Source organism: Bos indicus x Bos taurus, chromosome 7 (assembly GCF_003369695.1).
Source record: "Bos indicus x Bos taurus breed Angus x Brahman F1 hybrid chromosome 7, Bos_hybrid_MaternalHap_v2.0, whole genome shotgun sequence".
NCBI classification, from domain to species: domain Eukaryota; kingdom Metazoa; phylum Chordata; class Mammalia; order Artiodactyla; family Bovidae; genus Bos; species Bos indicus x Bos taurus.
Window position 1 is genome coordinate 68,514,122 of NC_040082.1, and position 19,108 is coordinate 68,533,229.

The window sequence follows — 19,108 nt, forward strand, 5'->3', positions numbered from 1 at the left end:
TCAAAAACACAAACACACATGCAGCAGAAGCTCACTAAACATTAATATCAGGTGGTCATATTGCATGACCATATTGCAATCTATTAATCACAAAGCTCTCCTTGCTTATCTAGGTGAAACTTTATGGACAACTCCACCTGGGTGGCCAACCACACTGGACAGTTGGATTTCATCCTCATGGGACTCTTCAGTCAATCCAAGCACCCAGCTCTCCTTTGTGTGGTCATTTTTGTGATTTTCCTGATGGCCTTGTCTGGTAATAGTATCCTGATCCTTCTGATACATTCTAATGCCCATCTTCAAACTCCCATGTATTTTTTTATTAGTCAGTTGTCTCTCATGGATGTGATGTACATTTCTGTCACTGTGCCAAAGATGCTCATGGACCAGGTCATGGGTGTGAATGAGATTTCAGCCTCTGAATGTGGAATGCAGATGTTTCTCTATTTGACTCTAGTAGGTTCAGAATTTTTTCTTCTGGCTGCCATGGCCTATGATCGCTATGTGGCCATCTGTCATCCACTCCGTTATTCTATTCTCATGAGCCATAGAGTGTGTCACCTCTTGGTGTCTGGCTGCTGGTTCCTGGGATCAGTGGATGGCTTTATGCTCACACCAGTCACCATGACCTTCCCCTTCTGCAAAACCAGGGAGATCCATCACTTCTTCTGTGAGGTCCCTGCTCTAATGAAGCTTTCCTGCTCAGACACTTCCCTGTATGAGACACTCATGTACCTGTGCTGTGTCCTCATGCTCCTCATCCCTGTGACAGTCATTTCAAGCTCTTATTCATTCATCCTCCTCACCATCCACAGGATGAATTCAGCAGAGGGCAGGAAGAAGGCTTTCACTACTTGTTCTTCCCACATGACTGTGGTCATCCTGTTCTTTGGAGCTGCCATCTATACCTACATGCTCCCCAGTTCCTACCACACCCCTGAGAAGGATATGATTGTATCTGCATTTTACACCATACTCACTCCTGTTCTTAACCCTTTAATCTATAGTCTTAGGAATAAGGATGTCACAGGGGCTCTAAAGAAAATGTTAAACATGGGATCTGTCACAATACTGTAAATTAAGGCATTTTTGTACTAATGGTTTATTTTCCTTCACTGTACATCAGAAATATATAGTCTTTTGCCAATATTATTCTTCAGAATTTCATGCCATGATGTAAATCCCATATTCATCCCTGAGAGAGTTGATAGGCAGTCCAGGGCCCTTCCAGTAGGAGGTGAGCATTCTTCCTCATGCTTTCTTTAAGCCTTGTGCAACAATGTATCTTGCCCTAGAACTGGCCTTTCTTTAGGTCCAGAGCTAATGATCACACAGCATGATGTCTTACTCATGGAAATGCTTTTATTAAACATTTCTTATACTACATTATAATTTTTTAAAAATAGATGAAATTAGTTTAAAATCTGAGTAATGCATGGATCCTATCTGGAAGGAATTTGAACTGTAAATGTAGTTTGTGCCGTAATTGTAATTGCTGTTAATCAGTCACTAAGCCATTTTTGACTTTTTGTGACCCTATGGACTGCAGCATGCCAGGCTTCTCTGTCTTCCACTATCTCCCAGAATTTGCTCAAATTCAGCATCTGGGTGTTTTCCAGTGAATCAGCTTTTTATATCAGGTGGCCAGTGTATTGGAACTTCAGCTTTAGCATCAGTCCCTCCAAAGAATATTCAGGGTTGATTTTCTTTTAAGATTGATTGGTTTCATCTCCTTTCTGTCCAAGGGACTCTCAAGAATCTTCTCCAACACCACAGTTCAAAGACATAAATTCTTTGGTGCCTAGCCCTCTTTACAGTCCAACCCTGACATCCATACATGACTACTGGAAAAATCAGAAGTTTGACTATATATACCTTTGTCGGTAAAGCAATGTCTCTGCTTTTTAAAACATTGTTTAGGTTTGTTATAGCTTTCCTTCCAAAGAGCAAGCATCTTTTAACTTCATGGCTACAGTCACCATCCATAGTGATTTTGAAGCCCAAGAAAATAAAATCTGTTACTGCTTCCACTGTTTCCTTTTCTATTTGCCATGAAGTGATGGGGATGGATGCCATGACCTTAGGTTTCTTTTCTTTTTTCTAATGTTGAGTTTCAAGCCAGCTTTTTCATTCTGTCCTTTCACTCTCATCAAGGTGCTCTTTAATTCCTCTTTTCTTTCTGTTATTAGAGTAGTATCATTTGCATATCTGTGGTTGTTGATATTTCTCCCAGGAATCTTGATTCCAATCTTGTGATTCATCCATCTTAGCATTTCACATGATGTTCTCTGCATGTAAGTTAAATAAACAGGGTGACAATATATAGCCTTGTTGTACTCCTTTCCCAATTTTGAACCAGTCCATTGTACTGTGTTTGGTTCTAACTATTGCTTGTTGACCCACAAACAAATTTCTCAGGAGACAGATAAGGTATTCTGGTAACTTAATCTCTCTCTATTCACAAATGATAAGATCTTGTATATTAAAAATTCTAAGAAATATAAATAAATACTACTGAATTCTATTAGTTCAGGACAATATAAGACAAATACGCAAACACTGTATTTCTAAATGCCAGGTATTAACATTCTGAAAATGAAATTTAAAAAATAAATAAGCAAAGAATAAAATATCAAGAATTTGGGGAGAAATTGAACAAAAATACTGTTAAGATTCATACACTGAAAACTACAAAACTTTGTTGAAAAATTTTAGAAAGACCGAAATAAACAGAAACGCATCTTATATTCATAAATCAAGGATTTAATATTATTAGGATGGAAACACTGCTTAACTTAATTTACAGATTAAATACAATCTTTGTCAAAATTTCAGCTGGCTCTTCTATAGGAATTTGGAAGCTGATCCTAAAATTCATATAACATTGCAAAGTACTTGAAAAGCCAAACCAATAAGCAGAAATAATAAACTTTGAAAATTCTGCTTCCCAATTATAAAAATTGCTACTAAGCTACAGATATCAAAAGAGCATTCCACTTTCATAAAGTGAAGTGAAAGTTGTTCAGTCATGTCCAACTCTTTGCAACCCCATGGATTACACAGTCCATGGAATTCTCCAGGCCAGAATACAGGAGAGGGTAGCCTTTCCCTTCTCCAGGGGATCTTCCCAACCCACTTGCATAAATATAGACGTTTAGATCAATAGAGTAGGATTTTTTGTCTAGAAACAAACACACTTCTAGGCAATTTATTTTCAATAGAAGTTCCAAGACAGCAGGGAAATAATAGATGATTTAACAAAAAGCACTGCAACAAGTAGATATCCATGTGTAAAAAAAAAAAAAAAAAATGAAGTTGGTCCCCCAACTCACAACTTACACAAAATTAACTGAAAATAAAGACCTAAATTCAATGATAAAAATAGAAAGCCCTTGGAAAAAAAAGATATGAGTAAATCTTCTTGACCTTTTGGCTTCTTAAATATGGTATTAAATGAACCAGATTTCAAAAGAAAAAAAAAAATTCATTTCATCAAACTAAAAAACCAAGTCCCCCATAGAATGGAAGAAAGCCCCCCAGGCTCACCTGAGTTCCAGAAATTTGTCCAAGGACAACCATTTAAAGGTGTACCACTAATCAGAGTGAGGGAAGGAGGGATTGTGTGAATAGGAGTGATTTTGTGAGTAGAGCAAGCCTCCTATTCACACAATGAATGAAATGAATCCAAGAGAGTGTGAGTGGGTAAACAAGAAAGACAGTAAACAAAGAGGACAGATAGATGGAGAAAGAGAAATGGGATACCTGGATGGATGAAGGAAGAGTGGACATAGGAGAGTCAAAGAGGAGGAAAGAAGAGTAAATACCAGGAAGAAAAGTTGAGAGATGAATGGAAGTACAGAACAAAAGAAGGACAAACAAGTGAACGGTTATTTGGATGGATGAAAGAAATGAAGGAAAAAGAAAAGAAGGAATGGAGGGAGGGAGATTTGTATTTGAGAAAACAGATAACTGGTAGGATAGAAAAATGGATGGAAAAATACATTAGGGAGGCGTTGAATAAAAAATGCAAATTTCACCATTAATAGTGAATAGTCACCAGTGTTTACATCTTTACCTTGATACTTCTGTGGCACCCACAGGAAATTTTGTTAGTAGGAGTCATGAATTATAAGCTCATTATAGAACTTCAACTCATTTCTGTAGGAAATTATTGCTCAAATATACCCTTCTAACCCAGAAAAATACAGAAAATAAAATTTGACAAGCCAGTACCATTGCTGCAGGTACAAAAAGAGACCAAAGGCTCAGCATTTTTCCTCCCACTGACATCTTGGCTCCACTCAGGAGACCAGTCTGAGTCTGGGGACAGCTCCCTTTGTGAGCGAAAAGAAAAGCTTGGCAAAAGACCCATGGAGGCTGAAATGAAAGATGGATGCAAAGATATTTACTTGTAGGAGGCTCATTCAGACCATGTCCATTAAAACCTGGAGACAAAAAAGGCACACATTAAGGAAAGGTGAAAGAACAACCCCAGATTTCAAAACCCCAGATTTCTTTGTCCATGTGGGGCTCCTTTATAGATGCCATTCTCTCTGTACCAGGTGAGCATTTATTCATCTTCTATTCAGACTTAAATGTCATCTGTATTATAAAGGAACTCCTTACCTTTTGATTAGAAATGACCCTTCTATACCTACCTCTCCAACATGTCCCCAACAAGAGACCCTCATTACATTTTTGTCCACACATTTTTGCCCCCACGCATTTTGCCTCCATTTTTGCTTGCTATATGCCCTTTTACCCTCACCCAGGGAAGGGGTGGTTGACCTTTGGGGGATGCAGTCCACTTGGAATCTCTCCATTTGTCATCACTGCACACTTCATTTCCAGCCTTGTTGAACCACTTACAGTTTCTCCACTCTGTCATACATTCTCATCCTGGGATCTTTGCACATGCAGTCACTTCTGTCTGGATGTTTCTCCTCTTCTCTGCTTATGTGGGTAATTTCCTGATCATCCTTCAGGTCCTCACTTAGATGCCTGCTCCCCCAAGAACTCTCCCACACTAGGTCAAGGACTACTTCTGGTACCCACAATACCCAATGCTTAACATATCACAGCCCTGGTTATCCTTTATATGAACATTTATTATTCATCCCCATTTCCTCAAGATTGTGACCTCCATGAGGTCAAGGAATGGGACAATCTAGTTTATCTTTGTCCTGCCAGATCCCTAGCACCTAGCACATTTCCTGATCTCTGTAAAAACTAAAATCCTAATGAGTGAAGAAGAACTAAAGAGCCTCTTGATGAAAATGAAAGAGGAGAGTGAAACAGTTGGCTTAAAGCTCAACATTTAGAAAACTAAGATCATGGCATCCAATCCCATCACTTCATGGCAAATAGATGGGGAAACAGTGGCTGACTTTATTTTTCTGGGCTCCAAGATTGCTGAAGATGGTGACTGCAGCCATGAAATTCAAAGTCGCTTACTCCTTGGAAGGAAAGTTATGACCAACCTAGATAGCATATTAAAGAGCAGAGATATTACTTTGCTTTTACAGAGTTTTCTAGGAGATGAAGTTCAAAATGCCAGATAAAAGCCCTTTAGCTCCTGGTTATGGCATGGGTACTTGGGGTGACCTGAGCTCAGTGACTGTTTACCCACTAAGATTGGAAGCATTTTGAGATTTTAATTGGTACAGCTGTGCCCATGCATGGCCATGCATTATCAGTTTGGAGACATCCATTCCTGGACCTCTCAAACTCCTCTTCTCAAGCTTTATCTTTCAGACTCCCATCAGGAGAATTTCAGGCTCTCCTTCACATTCACTGAGCATAGCTCAAGGCAGTGGAAAAGAACACAGCCACCCCCAGGGCTACATCTGGGTGGACTCAGGGCAACTGCTGCTTTAGGACACATTGATAACAAGACAAACATTTGTGGTTACTAAAGGCAGAGAATTGGTGGGAGGAGATTGAGGATGAAGGTTGTCAAGAAATACAAACATGAGGAAGAAAATGGCAGAGGAGTAGGTGGACATGGAGTATATCTCTCTCCATGGATACATCAGGAATACACCTTCAGACCCAGAAGTGATTGCAGACCACCAGCTGAGAGCAGGCAGGAGTACCTGACCACTGGAAAAGAATATATAGAACCATGGAAAACTTGCTAGAATGAAGGAACAAGGAGGAAAAACAGGAGAGTTAGTAAGACTGGACTTGCCCTCAGTGGGTGGGGGAACTCAGGGTATTTATTTGTGACTTAGGAGAAACATTTGAGGCTGAGTGGAGCAGCTGATCTGTGACAGCCTAAATGGAATGATAATCACATAGACATTCCTTTCTGCAGCCATTCGTACCCCAGACAGGGTTGCAGTTCCCCTAGAAGGCACAGTGGCTGGGAGCTGAAGTGTAGGGATTGTGGAGCAATCCCAGGGCAAAGCCTGCTGTTGACTGCAGAGAGACAGCCTGAGGGGACATGAGGGAGGAGACTGTGTTGAGAAATGTCTGTGGAGAAAAGTCAGGCAGCCATGGCAGCAAGTGGATACTGCTGAGTCATGCGTAGGGGATGAAGCCATCATGGTAGCCTCTCTCTCCTCACACACTAAGACCAACACCAGCAGGTGAACAATAGAGATGCTGGCCTTTCAAGTGCTTGAGGCATGGAACAACAGAGAAGGACCCCAGCCAGAGGAGCCCTTCATGTGCCTGATGCACCAAGCAACAGAGAAGGACCCCAGGCAAGGGAGACCTCTAAGTGCATGAATGGGCGGAGCAACAGAGAAGGACTAGCCAAAGAGGCCTTCTGATTGCTAGCTGCCAGACTCTGATAGAGCCATAGCTGCAGCTGAGCCAGTCTGTGTCCCTGCGCACTTGGCACTGTCAAGCAGCTGCACCACCTTCACACTCAATCCTCACTAGGGCAGAACTGCCACAGGCTAGAAAAAGTCCTGCATCTGTGTATGTGGGTTGCTTCAGTGGTGACTAAGTCTTTGTGACCCTGTGAACTGTGGCCTTCCAGGCTTCTCTGTCTGGGGGTTCTTCAAGCAAGAGTAGTGGAGTGGGTTGCCACTCTTCTAGAAAAGCATATTTCCTGCTGCCCTAGCCACCAGCTCCCCTGAGTACCTGGTGCTGCCAGGGCCCCTGTGACCCAAGCAGCTGCACCATGACCACACCTGGCACTCAATGAGGCAAACCCAAGTCCTTCTGGGCACCTCAGGAGCAAACTCCTGTGGATGACCCACATGCAGAGGTGGAGATAAAGCCACAGTTGAAACCCAGGGACAGTGTGGCTAAGGAAGAAGACCCACAACCTTCCCATCAGCTGTACAAGCTGTAGATTAAATCTACATGATCAACTAGGCAGACTCTGTGTCTATGGAATATATTTAAAAAAAAACATTGAGAGTTCTCAAAAAGAAAACAAAAACAAAAATGCACCCACTAGTTCTGAAAACTCCGGAAATTGGAGACAAGAACACTCAGGAGTAGGACCAGATTAGAGTCTGAGCTGCCCCCACAGCAGGTCCAGTGTTGGAGTGAATCTAGGGAAGCAAGGTAGACTGTGACTCCCAGAGAGGGAAAGTACACTGATAGGAGAGACTCAAGAGAAGCATTTATTATTTTTATATTTTGACTTTTACTGTAATTTCTTCTGGATTTATTATTAATTTTTCTCCCTCCCCCCCTTTGTGGTTGTAGTTGTTGATTTCACTATTTACACCTTTGAGAATTTTTTTAAAATCACACATTTTATTTCTCTTATATGCTTCTGCCTCAATATTGGCCTTTTGTGGTTCTGTGGGGTTTTCCTTTTTTATCCATTTTTCTTTCTTTTTTCTTTTTTTTCCCCGTTCTTTTAACTTTAATTAAACTTTTTAAATTTATTATTATTTTTCTACATTTATTCCTTTGTTTGCTTTTCCCATTGTTCTTTTCCTGTTGCAGTTAATCTTTAATATACATAAATCTTCTCTATCTACCTCTAATTAACTTTGCATTTCTATTCTCTCTTTTTCTCACCATATTTGTTGGTTTGTTTTGTCTTTGTTGATTTATTCCCCAGGTAGCAGTTTGCTTTAGTTTTGTTTTCCAGTTAATACTTTAGTTAGTTTTGTTCTTATCTGGTGGATTTCATTTTTGGTTTCCTTTGTTTGCAGGGTCGATCTTTTATGCTTAATTTTTTTGGACTGTTTTGGTTCTGCTTATGGCTGTATATGTATCTGTATATTCCATTATTTTAGTTATTATTTACCTGATTTTGTAATTGCCATTTGCCTGGGGTGCTTGTTTTCTTCCTCATTTTTTGTGTATTTATTTTAATGCCATTTAATGCCATAACAAACCAGATGTGGAATCTCTGTTCCCAGCCAGAGATCAAGCCCTGAGCCTTTGGAGTGGGAGTGCTGACTCCAAGACCCTAGACTACCAGAGAACTCCTAACCCTAAAGAGTATCAAATAATGAGAATTCCACAAAGGCAACTACTTGTATACAAGACCTATCATCACCCAACTACCAGTAGCACCCTTTGCACCCCCACCCAAACAACAAACAAGACAAAAATACAAACCCAATCATCAGCAGACAGGATTACCACCTCACTCAGCCCTGCCCATCAGAGGAAACAAAACAAAACAAAACACCTCACCTCCACCCACCATAATACAAGCAAAAATCACACCCTACACAAAGCTTACATAACTGGACCAAACTAATGAGGCCAGAAACCAAAGAAGAAAAAAATTAAACCTTGAAGAGTGGGAAAAGGAGACTTCAAACACAGTAAGTTTAAAAAAAAAAAAAAGGAAAGGCAGAGAAATACTGCACAAATGAAGGAACAAGCTAAAAACCCACAAGTCCAAATAAATGAAGAGAAAATAGGCAAACTACCTGAAAAAGAATTCAGAATAATGATAGTAAAGATGATGCAAAGCCTTGAAAATAGAATGTAGAAAATGAAAGAATCAATGAACAAGGCCTAGAAGAATTAAAGAATAAACATACAGGGACAAGCAACACAATTACTGAAATTAAAAATACTCTAGAAGGAATCAATAGCACAATATCTGAAGAAGAAGAATGGATCATTGAGCTGGAAGGTAGAATGGTGGAAGTAACTGCTGAAGAGCAGAATAAAGGAAAAAGAATGAAAAGAATTGAGAATAGTCTCAGAGACCTCTGGGACAATATTAAATGCACCAATGTTCAAATTATAGGGGTCTCAGAAGAAAAAGAAAGTGCATGAGAAAAATTCTGAAGAGATTACAGTTGAAAATTTCCCCAACATGGGAAAGGAAATAGTCAATCAAGTCCAAGAAGTGCAAAGAGTCCCATATATGACAAAAGAAAGAAGAAACATGCCAAGACACATACTAATCAAACTAACAAATATTTAGCACAAAGAAAGAATATTGAAAGCAGCAAGAGAAAAGCAACAAGTAACATACAAGGGAAACCCCTATGTTTAATAGCTGATCTTTCAGCAGAAACTCTTTAGGCCAGAAGGGAATGGCAGGATATATTTAAAATACTGAAAGTGAAAAACCTACAGCCAAGATTATTCTACCTGGCAGGCATCTCATTCAAAATTGATGGAGAAATCAAGCTTTACAGACAAGCAAAAGTTAAGAAAATTTACTACCACCAAACTAGCTTTACAACAAATGTTGAGGGACTTACATATTCAGGAAATACAAGAGAAGGAAAAGATCTACAAAAACAAATCCCAAACAATTACGAAAATGGCAATAGGAACATATATATCAATAATTACTTTAAATATAAATGGATTAAATGCTTCAACCAAAAGACATAGACTGACATAGACTGGTCGAATGGGTACAACAACAAGACCCATATATATGCTGTTTACAAGAAACCCACTTCAGACCTAAAGACACATATAGACTGAAAACGAAAGGATGAAAAAATATTTCATGGACGTGAAAGTCAAAAGAGAGCTGGAGTAGCAATCCGCATATCAGACAAAATAGACCTTAAAATAAAGAATACTACAAGAGATAAGGAAGGATGCTATGTAATGATCAAGGGGTCAATCCATGAGGAAGACATAACAATTGTAAATATCTATGCACCCAACATAGGGGTAACTCGATAGATAAGGCAAACACTAACAGACATAAATTGAGAAAGTCACAGTAACACAATAGTGGTAGGAGACTTTAACACCCCACTTATATCAAAGGACAGATCATCAAAACAGAAAATTAATAAGGAAGTACAAGTCTTAAATGACACATTAGACCAGATGGATCTCATTGATATTTTCAGGACATTCCATCCAAATGCACAATACACTTTTTCTCAAGTGCACATGAAACATTCTCCAGGATAGACTACATTTTGGGTCACAAATCAACTTTCAGTAAATTTAAGAAGATTGAAATCATATCAAGCATCTTTCCTGATGATGACACTATGAGACTAGATATCAGTTACAACAAAAAGACTAAAAAACACAAACACATGGAGATTAAACAATACGTTTCTAAATAACCAACAGGTTACTGAAGAAATAAAAAGGGAAATCAAGAAAATTTCCAGAAACAAATGACAATGAAAACACAACAACTCAAAACCTATCAGATCAGATCAGATCAGATTAGTCGCTCAGTCGTGTCTGACTCTTTGCGACCCCATGAATCGCAGCACGACAGGCCTCCCTGTCCATCACCAACTCCTGGAGTTCAGTCAGACTCATGTCCATCGAGTCAGTGATGCCATCCAGCCATCTCATCCTCTGTCGTCCCCATCTCCTCTTGCCCCCAATCCCTCCCAGCATCAGAGTCTTTTCCAATGAATCAATTCTTTGCGTGAGGTGGCCAAAGTACTGGAGTTTCAGCTTTAGCATCATTCCTTCCAAAGAAATCCCAGGGCTGATCTCCTTCAGAATAGACTGGTTTGGGATGCAGCAAAAGCAGTTCTAAGAGGGAAGTTCAGTAATACAATCCTACCTCAAGAAATAAGAAAAACATTGAATAGACAACCTAACTTTAAACCTAAAACAGCTGGAAAAAGAAGAACAAAAACCCAAAGTTAGCAGAAGGAAAGAAATAAAGATGAGAGCAGAAATAAATGAAAAAGAAATGGAAAAAAAAAAAAAAAACAATAGCAAAGATTAATAAAACTAAAAGCTAGTTCTTTGAGAAGATAAGCAAAATTGACAAGTCTTTTTAGCCAGACTCATCAAGAAAAAATGAGAAAAGAATCAAATCAACAAAATTATAAATTAAAAAGGAGAGGTTACAACAGACAATGCAGAAATACAAAGGAGTATAAGAGGCTACTATGAGCAACTGTATGGCAATAAAATGGATAATCTGGAAGAAATGGACAGATTCTTAGAAAATTTCAATCTTCCAAGACTGAACCAGGAAGAAATAGAAATTATGAACAACTCAATTACAAGCATTGAAATCAAAACTGTGATAAAAGATCTCCTTAAAAACAAAATCCCAGGACCAGATGGCTTCACAGGTGAATTCTATCAAACATTTAGAGAAGAGAGAATGTCTATCCTTCTAAAACTCTTTCAAAAAGTTGCAGAGGAAGGAACACTTCCAAACTGATTCTATGAGGCCATCATTACCCTGATACCAAAACCAGAAAAAGACAACACAAAAAGAAAACTACAGGCCAATATCACTGATGAACATAGATGCAAAAATCTTCAACAAAATTCTAGCAAACAAAAATTCAACAGCACATTAAAAAGCTCATACACCATGATCAAGTTGGGTTTATTTCGGGGATGCAAATATTCAATATACAGAAAATCAATGTGATACACCATATTAACATATTGAAAAATAAAAATCATATGAAAATCATAATAGATGAAGAAAAAGCCTTTGACTTATAAAAAGAGCTTTTATGATAAAAACTCTTCAAAAAATGGGCATAGAAGGAATCTACCTCAACGAATCTATATGGACTTTACTCCTTGGAAGAAAAGATATGACCAATCTAGACAGCATATTAAAAAGCAGAGACATTACTTTGCCAACAAAGGTCCATCTAGTCAAGGCTATGGTTTTTCCTGTGGTCATGTATGGATGTGAGAGTTGGACTGTGAAGAAGGCTGAGCGCCGAAGAATTGATGCTTTTGAACTGTGGTGTTGGGGAAGACTCTTGAGAGTCCCTTGGACTGCAAGGAGATCCATCCAGTCCATTCTAAAGGAGATCAGTCCTGGGTGTTCATTGGAAGGACTGATGCTAAAGCTGAAACTCCAATACTTTGGCCACCTGATGCGAAGAAATAACTCACTGGAAAAGACCGTGATGCTGGGAAAGATTGAAGGTGGGAGGAGAAGGGGACGACAGAGGATGAGATGGTTGGATGGCATCACTGACTGGATGAACATGAGTTTGAATAAGCTCTGGGAGTTTGTGACTGACAGGGAAGCCTGGTGTACTGCAATCCATGGGGTTGCAAAGAGTCGGACTCGACTGAGCAACTGAACTGAACTGATATATGATAAGCTTGCAGCAATCATTATTCTCAATGGTTAAAAACTGAAAGCATTCTAAGATCAGGAGTAAGACAAATGTGTCCACTCTCTCCACTATTATTAACACAGTTTTGGAAGTCCTAGCTATGGGAATCAGAGAAGCAAAAGAAATAAAAGGAATTCAGATTGGAAAAGAAGAATTAAAGCTCTCACTGTTTGCAGATGACATGATACTATACATAGAAAACCCTAAGGATACTATCAGAAAATTACTATAGCTAATCAGTGAATTTAGCAAATTTGTGGGACACAAAATCAATACACAGAAATCATTTGCATTCCTATATATTAACAATGAAACAGTATGGTACTGGCAGAAAAATAGAAATATAGACCAATGGAAAAAGAGAGCCCAAAAATAAACCCACACACCTATGGGTATCTTATTTTTGACAAAGGAGGCATGAATATACAATGGGGCAAAGATAGCCCCTTCAATATGTGGTGCTGGGAAAACTGTACAACTACCTCATGTGAAGAGTTGACTCATTGGAAAAGACTCTGATGCTGGGAGGGATTGGGGGCAGGAGGACAAGGGGACAACAGAGGATGAGATGGCTGGATGGCATCACTGACTCAATGGACATGAGTCTGAGTGAACTCTGGGAGTTGGTGATGGACAGGGAGGCCTGGCGTGCTGCGATTCATGGGGTCACAAAGAGTCGGACACGACTGAGCGACTGATCTGATTTGACCCATGTAAAAGAATGCAATTAGAACACTTCCTAATGTCATACACAAAGATAAACTCAAAATGGGTTACAGACCTGAATGTAAGACCAGATACTATAAAACTCTTTGGGGAAAACATAGGCAGAACACTCATCAAAGCAAGACTATGACCCACCTCCTCAAGTAATGGAAATAAAAACAAAAATAAACAAGTGGGACCTAATTAAACTTAAAAGCTTTTGGACAGCAAAGGAAACTATAAGCAAGGTGAAAAGACAAGCTTCATGATGGGAGAAAATAGAAAATGAAGCAACTGACATAGAATTTCCAAAATATACAACCAGCTCATACCACTCCATACCAGAAAAACAGACTACCCAATCAAAAAGTGGAAAAAATACTTAAACAGACATTTCTCCAAAGAATACCTACAGTTGGCTACCAAACATGAAAAGATGCTCAACCTTGCTCATTATTAAAGAAATGCTAATCAAAACTGCAATGAGATCACCTCACATCTGTCAGAGTTGCCATCATTAAAAAGTCTACAAATAAATGATAGAGAGGGTGTGCGGAAAAAGGAATCCTCTTTCACTGTTGGTGGAAATGTAAACTGATACAGCCACTATGGAAGATAGTATGGAGATTCCTTGAATAACTAGGAACAAAACCACCATATGACCCAGCAATCCCACTACTAGGCAGATAACCTGAGAAAACCAAAATTGAAAATACACATGGTGGAAATGAAAACTGATACAGCCACTATGGCTGGTAGTATGGAGATTCCACTAGGAATAAAACCACCACATGACCCAGAAATCCCACTATGCATATAACCTGAGGAAGCCCAGATTGAAAAGGACATATGTACCATAATGTTCATTGCAGCACTGTTTACAATAGCTAGAACATGGAAGCAGCCCGGACGTCCATCGACAGATGAAGGGATAAAGAAACTGTGGTACATATACACAATGGAATATTCCTCAGCCATAAAAAGGAATGCATTTGAGTCAGCTCTAATGAAATCTAGAGCCTATTATACAGAGTGAAGTAATACAGAACGAGAAAGATAAAATATTGTATATTAATGCATATATATGGAATCTAGAAAGATGGTTGCAGGGCAACAATAAAGAAACAGATATAGGGAACAGACTTATGGACAAGGGTTGGGGGAGGACAGGGTGGGATGTATGGAGAGAGTAACATGGAAACATACATTACCATATGTAAATTAGATAAGCAATGGGAATTTTCTGTATGACTCAGGGAACTCAAACAGGGGCTCTGTATCAACCTAGAGGAGTGGGATGTGGGGGGAGATGGGAGGGAGGTTCAAGTGGCAGGGAACATATGTATACCTATGGCTGATTCATGTTGATGTTTGACAGAAAATTCTGTTAATTTCTGTAAAAAATTCTGTAAAGCAATCATGCTGCTGCTCCTGCTGCTGAGTCGCTTCAGTCATGTCCGACTCTGTGTGACCCCATAGACGACAGCCCACCAGGCTCCCCCGTCCCTGGGATTCTCCAGGCAAGAACACTGGAGTGGGTTGCCATTTCCTTCTCCAATGCATGAAAGTGAAAAGTGAAAGCGAAGCTGCTCAGTCGTGTCCGACTCACAGCAACCCCAGGGACTGCAACCTACGAGGCTCCTCTGTCCATGGGATTTTCCATGCAAGAGTAATCATACTTAAATTATAAAAAAAATACAAACATTCAGTTTTAAGATAAACATAAAAGAAGTAATGTACATGAGGGCCACACTTAACACTGAAAGTTAAGGATTATCATAAGAAAAATGTTACAGTGTGAGATAAATGCTATAAAGTTCTATAGTAATCAGTTTGCAATACATATAAATCATCATTGTACTGCATATTTAAACATATGGTGCTGTATGTCAATGATCTCATAAAATGAAGAAGTATTTATTTAAAAGAAAGAATAAAAATGCAAAAACATGACTGAAAGAGAACTAATAGCTGTTTTCCTTTAGAAGTCTTTATTAAATCATAAATGTACAACAACTTCTTAATACAACAAACATTTCAGTTTTTTAAATGTCTTATTATACCATGATCCTAGAAAACAGGTTTTCAAAACTTAGTGAGAAAAATCTTGAAAACAGGTTAACATGTCACTGGACACATTCATTCTTTCCTCCATAGTATAGTAAACCAATCCATTCACAAATGACTCTGCATCTGTTCTGGTGTCTTCTGCTACATCACTGCCACAGTCATGGCATGACTGAGATGAGTTTCCTTAAAGTCATTAATTATTTGGATAACCTAAAGTTGCCCTGTTATCTCTGGGCTCTTATCCTCTCTTTATATAGTCAAGTCCATGTAAAACAGGAAGCTAAAGATCCTCTTGTCAATCCATATCCAAGTTGTCCACCACCATAAGCTCCTTTTCCTCCTTCATAACCAGGGCTAACTCCCAAATTGCCACTTCCTGGTCATTCTCCACACCTATTATAACCATGACCAAGTCCACTGACCGCTTCTCAATCCATCAGATCGTCCTCCAAAGCTACTTCCTCGTCTTGACCCTGGTCCAACATTTCCATCATCACCAGGAGAATCTCCAAAACCAGCGTTGTCTCCCCTTCTACTTCTAGAATGCTGGACTTGTTGCATTTTAGGTCGAGAAAAGGCCTTTCTTACTTCTGCCTGATGGCCATTGATGATATGGTTTTTCTGCAACACAATCTTATCCACGGGATCATGGTCATCAAAAGTCACAAATCCAAAGCCTCTTTTTCTTCCAGACTCTCTATCAGTAATTATCTCAATGGCATCGATTTTTCCATATTTCTCAAAGTAATATCTAAGATGATGTTCCTCGGTATCTTCAATTCCACCAACAAACAGCTTCTTCACAGTTAGGAAAACCCCTCGCTGTCCAGATTCCTCTCTTGGGACAGCACGTTTGGGGGCAATTGTTTTCCCATCAATAGAGTGAGGTCTGGCAGCCATGGCAGCATCCACTTCAGCCATGGATGAAAAGGTGACAAAACCAAACCCTCTTGATCTTTTGCTTGCATGGTCCCTTATGATCTCACAGCTTATAAGCTTTCCCCACTGCTTGTAGTAGTTCCTCAGACTTTCTTCTGTGGTTTCAGAGCTCAAGCCACCAATAAAGAGTTTACGGAATTGTTCTTGTTCCTTCTTTTTCCTCCAAGATCTAACAGTTTGGAAACCTTGCTCAATCTCGGACTCCATCACTTCAGCCATTTTCCTGGTGAGGGAAGGTGAGGGAGATGAGGGAGATGAGGGAGATCTCTGGGAAAGCTCAGCAACCTGACTGTTCACAATGCTGAGGTAACAAGAAACTAGAACCTAACTCACCCCGGATCTGAGGGGGAGAACATCCACTGCTCCTGGAACAACCACCTTCTAAGAACACCTTCTCAATGACCTGGTGCCACCCTTTGAAATTCTTGAGCACCTTTCAATTTTCCTGCAAAACCTCATTTACATGAGTGACTCTTCCTGATTCAGGAATCCAAATTAATATTACATTTTCTGTTATTTTTTCCTATTTTAGATTGTACATATATTAGTATCTTTTATTTCATAGTTTTTCTCACTAAATTGGATATCTAATGAAGACAATATTGATCTAGTCTTTAATGTTTAACACTGACATATAGCAACATAAATATGTTTAGTTCTTAGGAAATGCTCAGAATTTTGAGAGAAAACTATTCACACCAAAAAAGAAATTTTTTTTCTACATTTTTCAAATAAAATCACAATAGTTAAGCCCTGATAATCTCTTGTGGTGGACTGCAATCATTTCTTTTCAAATCATTTTTCTCTGTGTAATCCATTTTAAGACTCTAGCCACAATAATCCATTTAAGATGTAAAGTTAATCAGTGCACCCTTTTTTTTTTTAAATTTCTGTCCACATTGGTATTTTTAAGGGGAGAAAAAAAATCAAATTCCATTCCTGCTATTCTGCCATAATTATTAACAGTACTTCTTAAAGATGTTTGAGTCTGGAGGGAAAGTTACTTGATCCTCTCATTTACAGAGCACCTAATATATGCCAAGGTGTGGACTAAAACCCAGGATTCATAATTCTACTTAACAAAGTTACTGCCCTAATTTATCTTAATCCTGATGAGATAAAAGTGTTAATAGACTTAAGAATGCCTACTCTAGTGTTAGGTATGAATAAGGATTCTGACAAACAGTAAGGCCAATGCAGAGATAGGAGAAAGAGCAAGAGCAGTAAGAAAGGCAAAAGGGAGGGAGAATTAACTACAATTTCAGATGATGAGATTATGGGAAGTCTGACTCCTGAGAGCTGAGCAAAGAAAGAAAAGGATGGGGGTAGAGTTCCCTGGGGGTCCAGTGTTTAAGACTCATCACTTTTACTGCTGTGGCCTGGATTCAATCCCTGGTTGGGGAACTAAGATACCAAAAAATAAAGGGAAGAAAGGAAAAATGGGGGAAAAAAAAAACACATAGTAACTAAGGAATTTTAAGATAGAACAACTTCTGCAACACAGGGATAAACACTACTTTGCTTTCCAGGGACATTGATTTTAAAAACTAAAATGTTGGGGCTTGCCTGGTGGTCCAGGGGTTATGAATACTCCTGCCAATGCAGGCGACACAGGTTCGATCCATAGCCTGGGAAGATTGCTCATGCCATGGAGCAACTGAGCCCACACTCTAGAAAATCTGGACTGTTATTCCCAAGAAAGTTTCATATACAAAGGTATGTAAAACCATGAATCATAAATAAATAAAAATTAAAATAACTAAAATCTGGACTATTATCCTAAGAAAGTTTCATATACAAAGGTATATAAAACTATTTCTTAATACTGCTGCTCCTGCTAAGTCGCTTCAATCGTGTCTGATTCTGTGCGATCCCATAGACAGCAGCCCACCAGGCTCCCCCGTCCCTGGTATTCTCCAGGCAAGAATACTGGAGTGGGTTGCCATTTCCTTCTCCAATGCATGAAAGTGAAGTTGCTCAGTCGTGTCTGACTCTTAGCGACCCCATGGACTGCAGCCCACCAGGCTCCTCCGTCCATGGGATTTTCCAGGCAAGAATACTGGAGTGGGGTGCCATTGTTTTCTCCACCTTCTTAATACTGCTGCTGCTGCTAAGTCGCTTCAGTCCTGTCGGACTCTGTGCGACCCCATAGACGGCAGCCCACCAGGCCCCACCGTCCCTGGGATTCTCTAGGTAAGAACACTGGAGTGGGTTGCCATTTCCTCCTCCAATGCATGAAAGTGAAAAGTGAAAGTGAAGTCGCTCAGTCGTGTCCGACTCTTAGCGACCCCATGGACTGCAGCCTACCAGGCTCCTCCATCCATGGGATTTTCCAGGCAAGAGTACTGGAGTGGGGTGCCATTGTTTTCTCCACCTTCTTAATACTAACACCAAGGAAATAACTTAGGTAACTTCTTGTTTTAAGAGTAAAATCTGCTAACTTAAGAAGAGATTTTACCAAAGAAAAAAGGATACAAAAGGACATTCTTGCCATCAATAAAAATGCCACACTTACCAGAACAGTCTGACTTATGAATGCTGGTTCTCCCAGTTCCAAGAGCTGTCCTGTGACCCACACCTGAGATGAAGGCAACCAGTACCTTGCTGCAGATAGTAGCGACTTCTGCCTTTGATTACCCTTTTATAGACTAACAGTGGATAATCCAATCGGTGGATAACCCAGAGAGACAGCCTATTTTAGATTAATGAGATTGAAGAGATTTTAAAAGAAAAAAATCTGGGGCTACTTATATTTGCATAATGTCCTAGATGAAAAAATGTGATATGTTTGTATGTGGGGAGTGTTACTTAGAGTTTATGCCAACATTTTAGTCAATATTTTATGTTTCCTTTTTCTCCCACTATGGAATACATTCTGCAAAAATAAGAATGGAGGTTTCCTGATATAA

General features: G+C 39.4%; 1 protein-coding gene and 1 pseudogene across 2 annotated transcripts; one reads left to right on the top strand and one right to left on the bottom strand.

The window, feature by feature from the left end:
* The first annotated feature begins 123 nt into the window (after positions 1 to 123).
* LOC113896277 (olfactory receptor 2T29-like) lies at positions 124 to 1,077 on the top strand. Its single transcript, XM_027548513.1, has one exon. It carries the CDS (start codon positions 124 to 126, stop codon positions 1,075 to 1,077), a length of 954 nt encoding a protein of 317 aa, XP_027404314.1.
* Positions 1,078 to 15,205: 14,128 nt separating this feature from the next.
* On the bottom strand, positions 15,206 to 18,797 carry LOC113896592 (annotated as a pseudogene). Its single transcript, XR_003512057.1, has 2 exons — positions 18,715 to 18,797; positions 15,206 to 16,422 (listed from the first exon to the last, which is right to left on the bottom strand). The product of XR_003512057.1 is annotated as a heterogeneous nuclear ribonucleoproteins A2/B1 pseudogene (transcript).
* Positions 18,798 to 19,108: the final 311 nt, after the last annotated feature.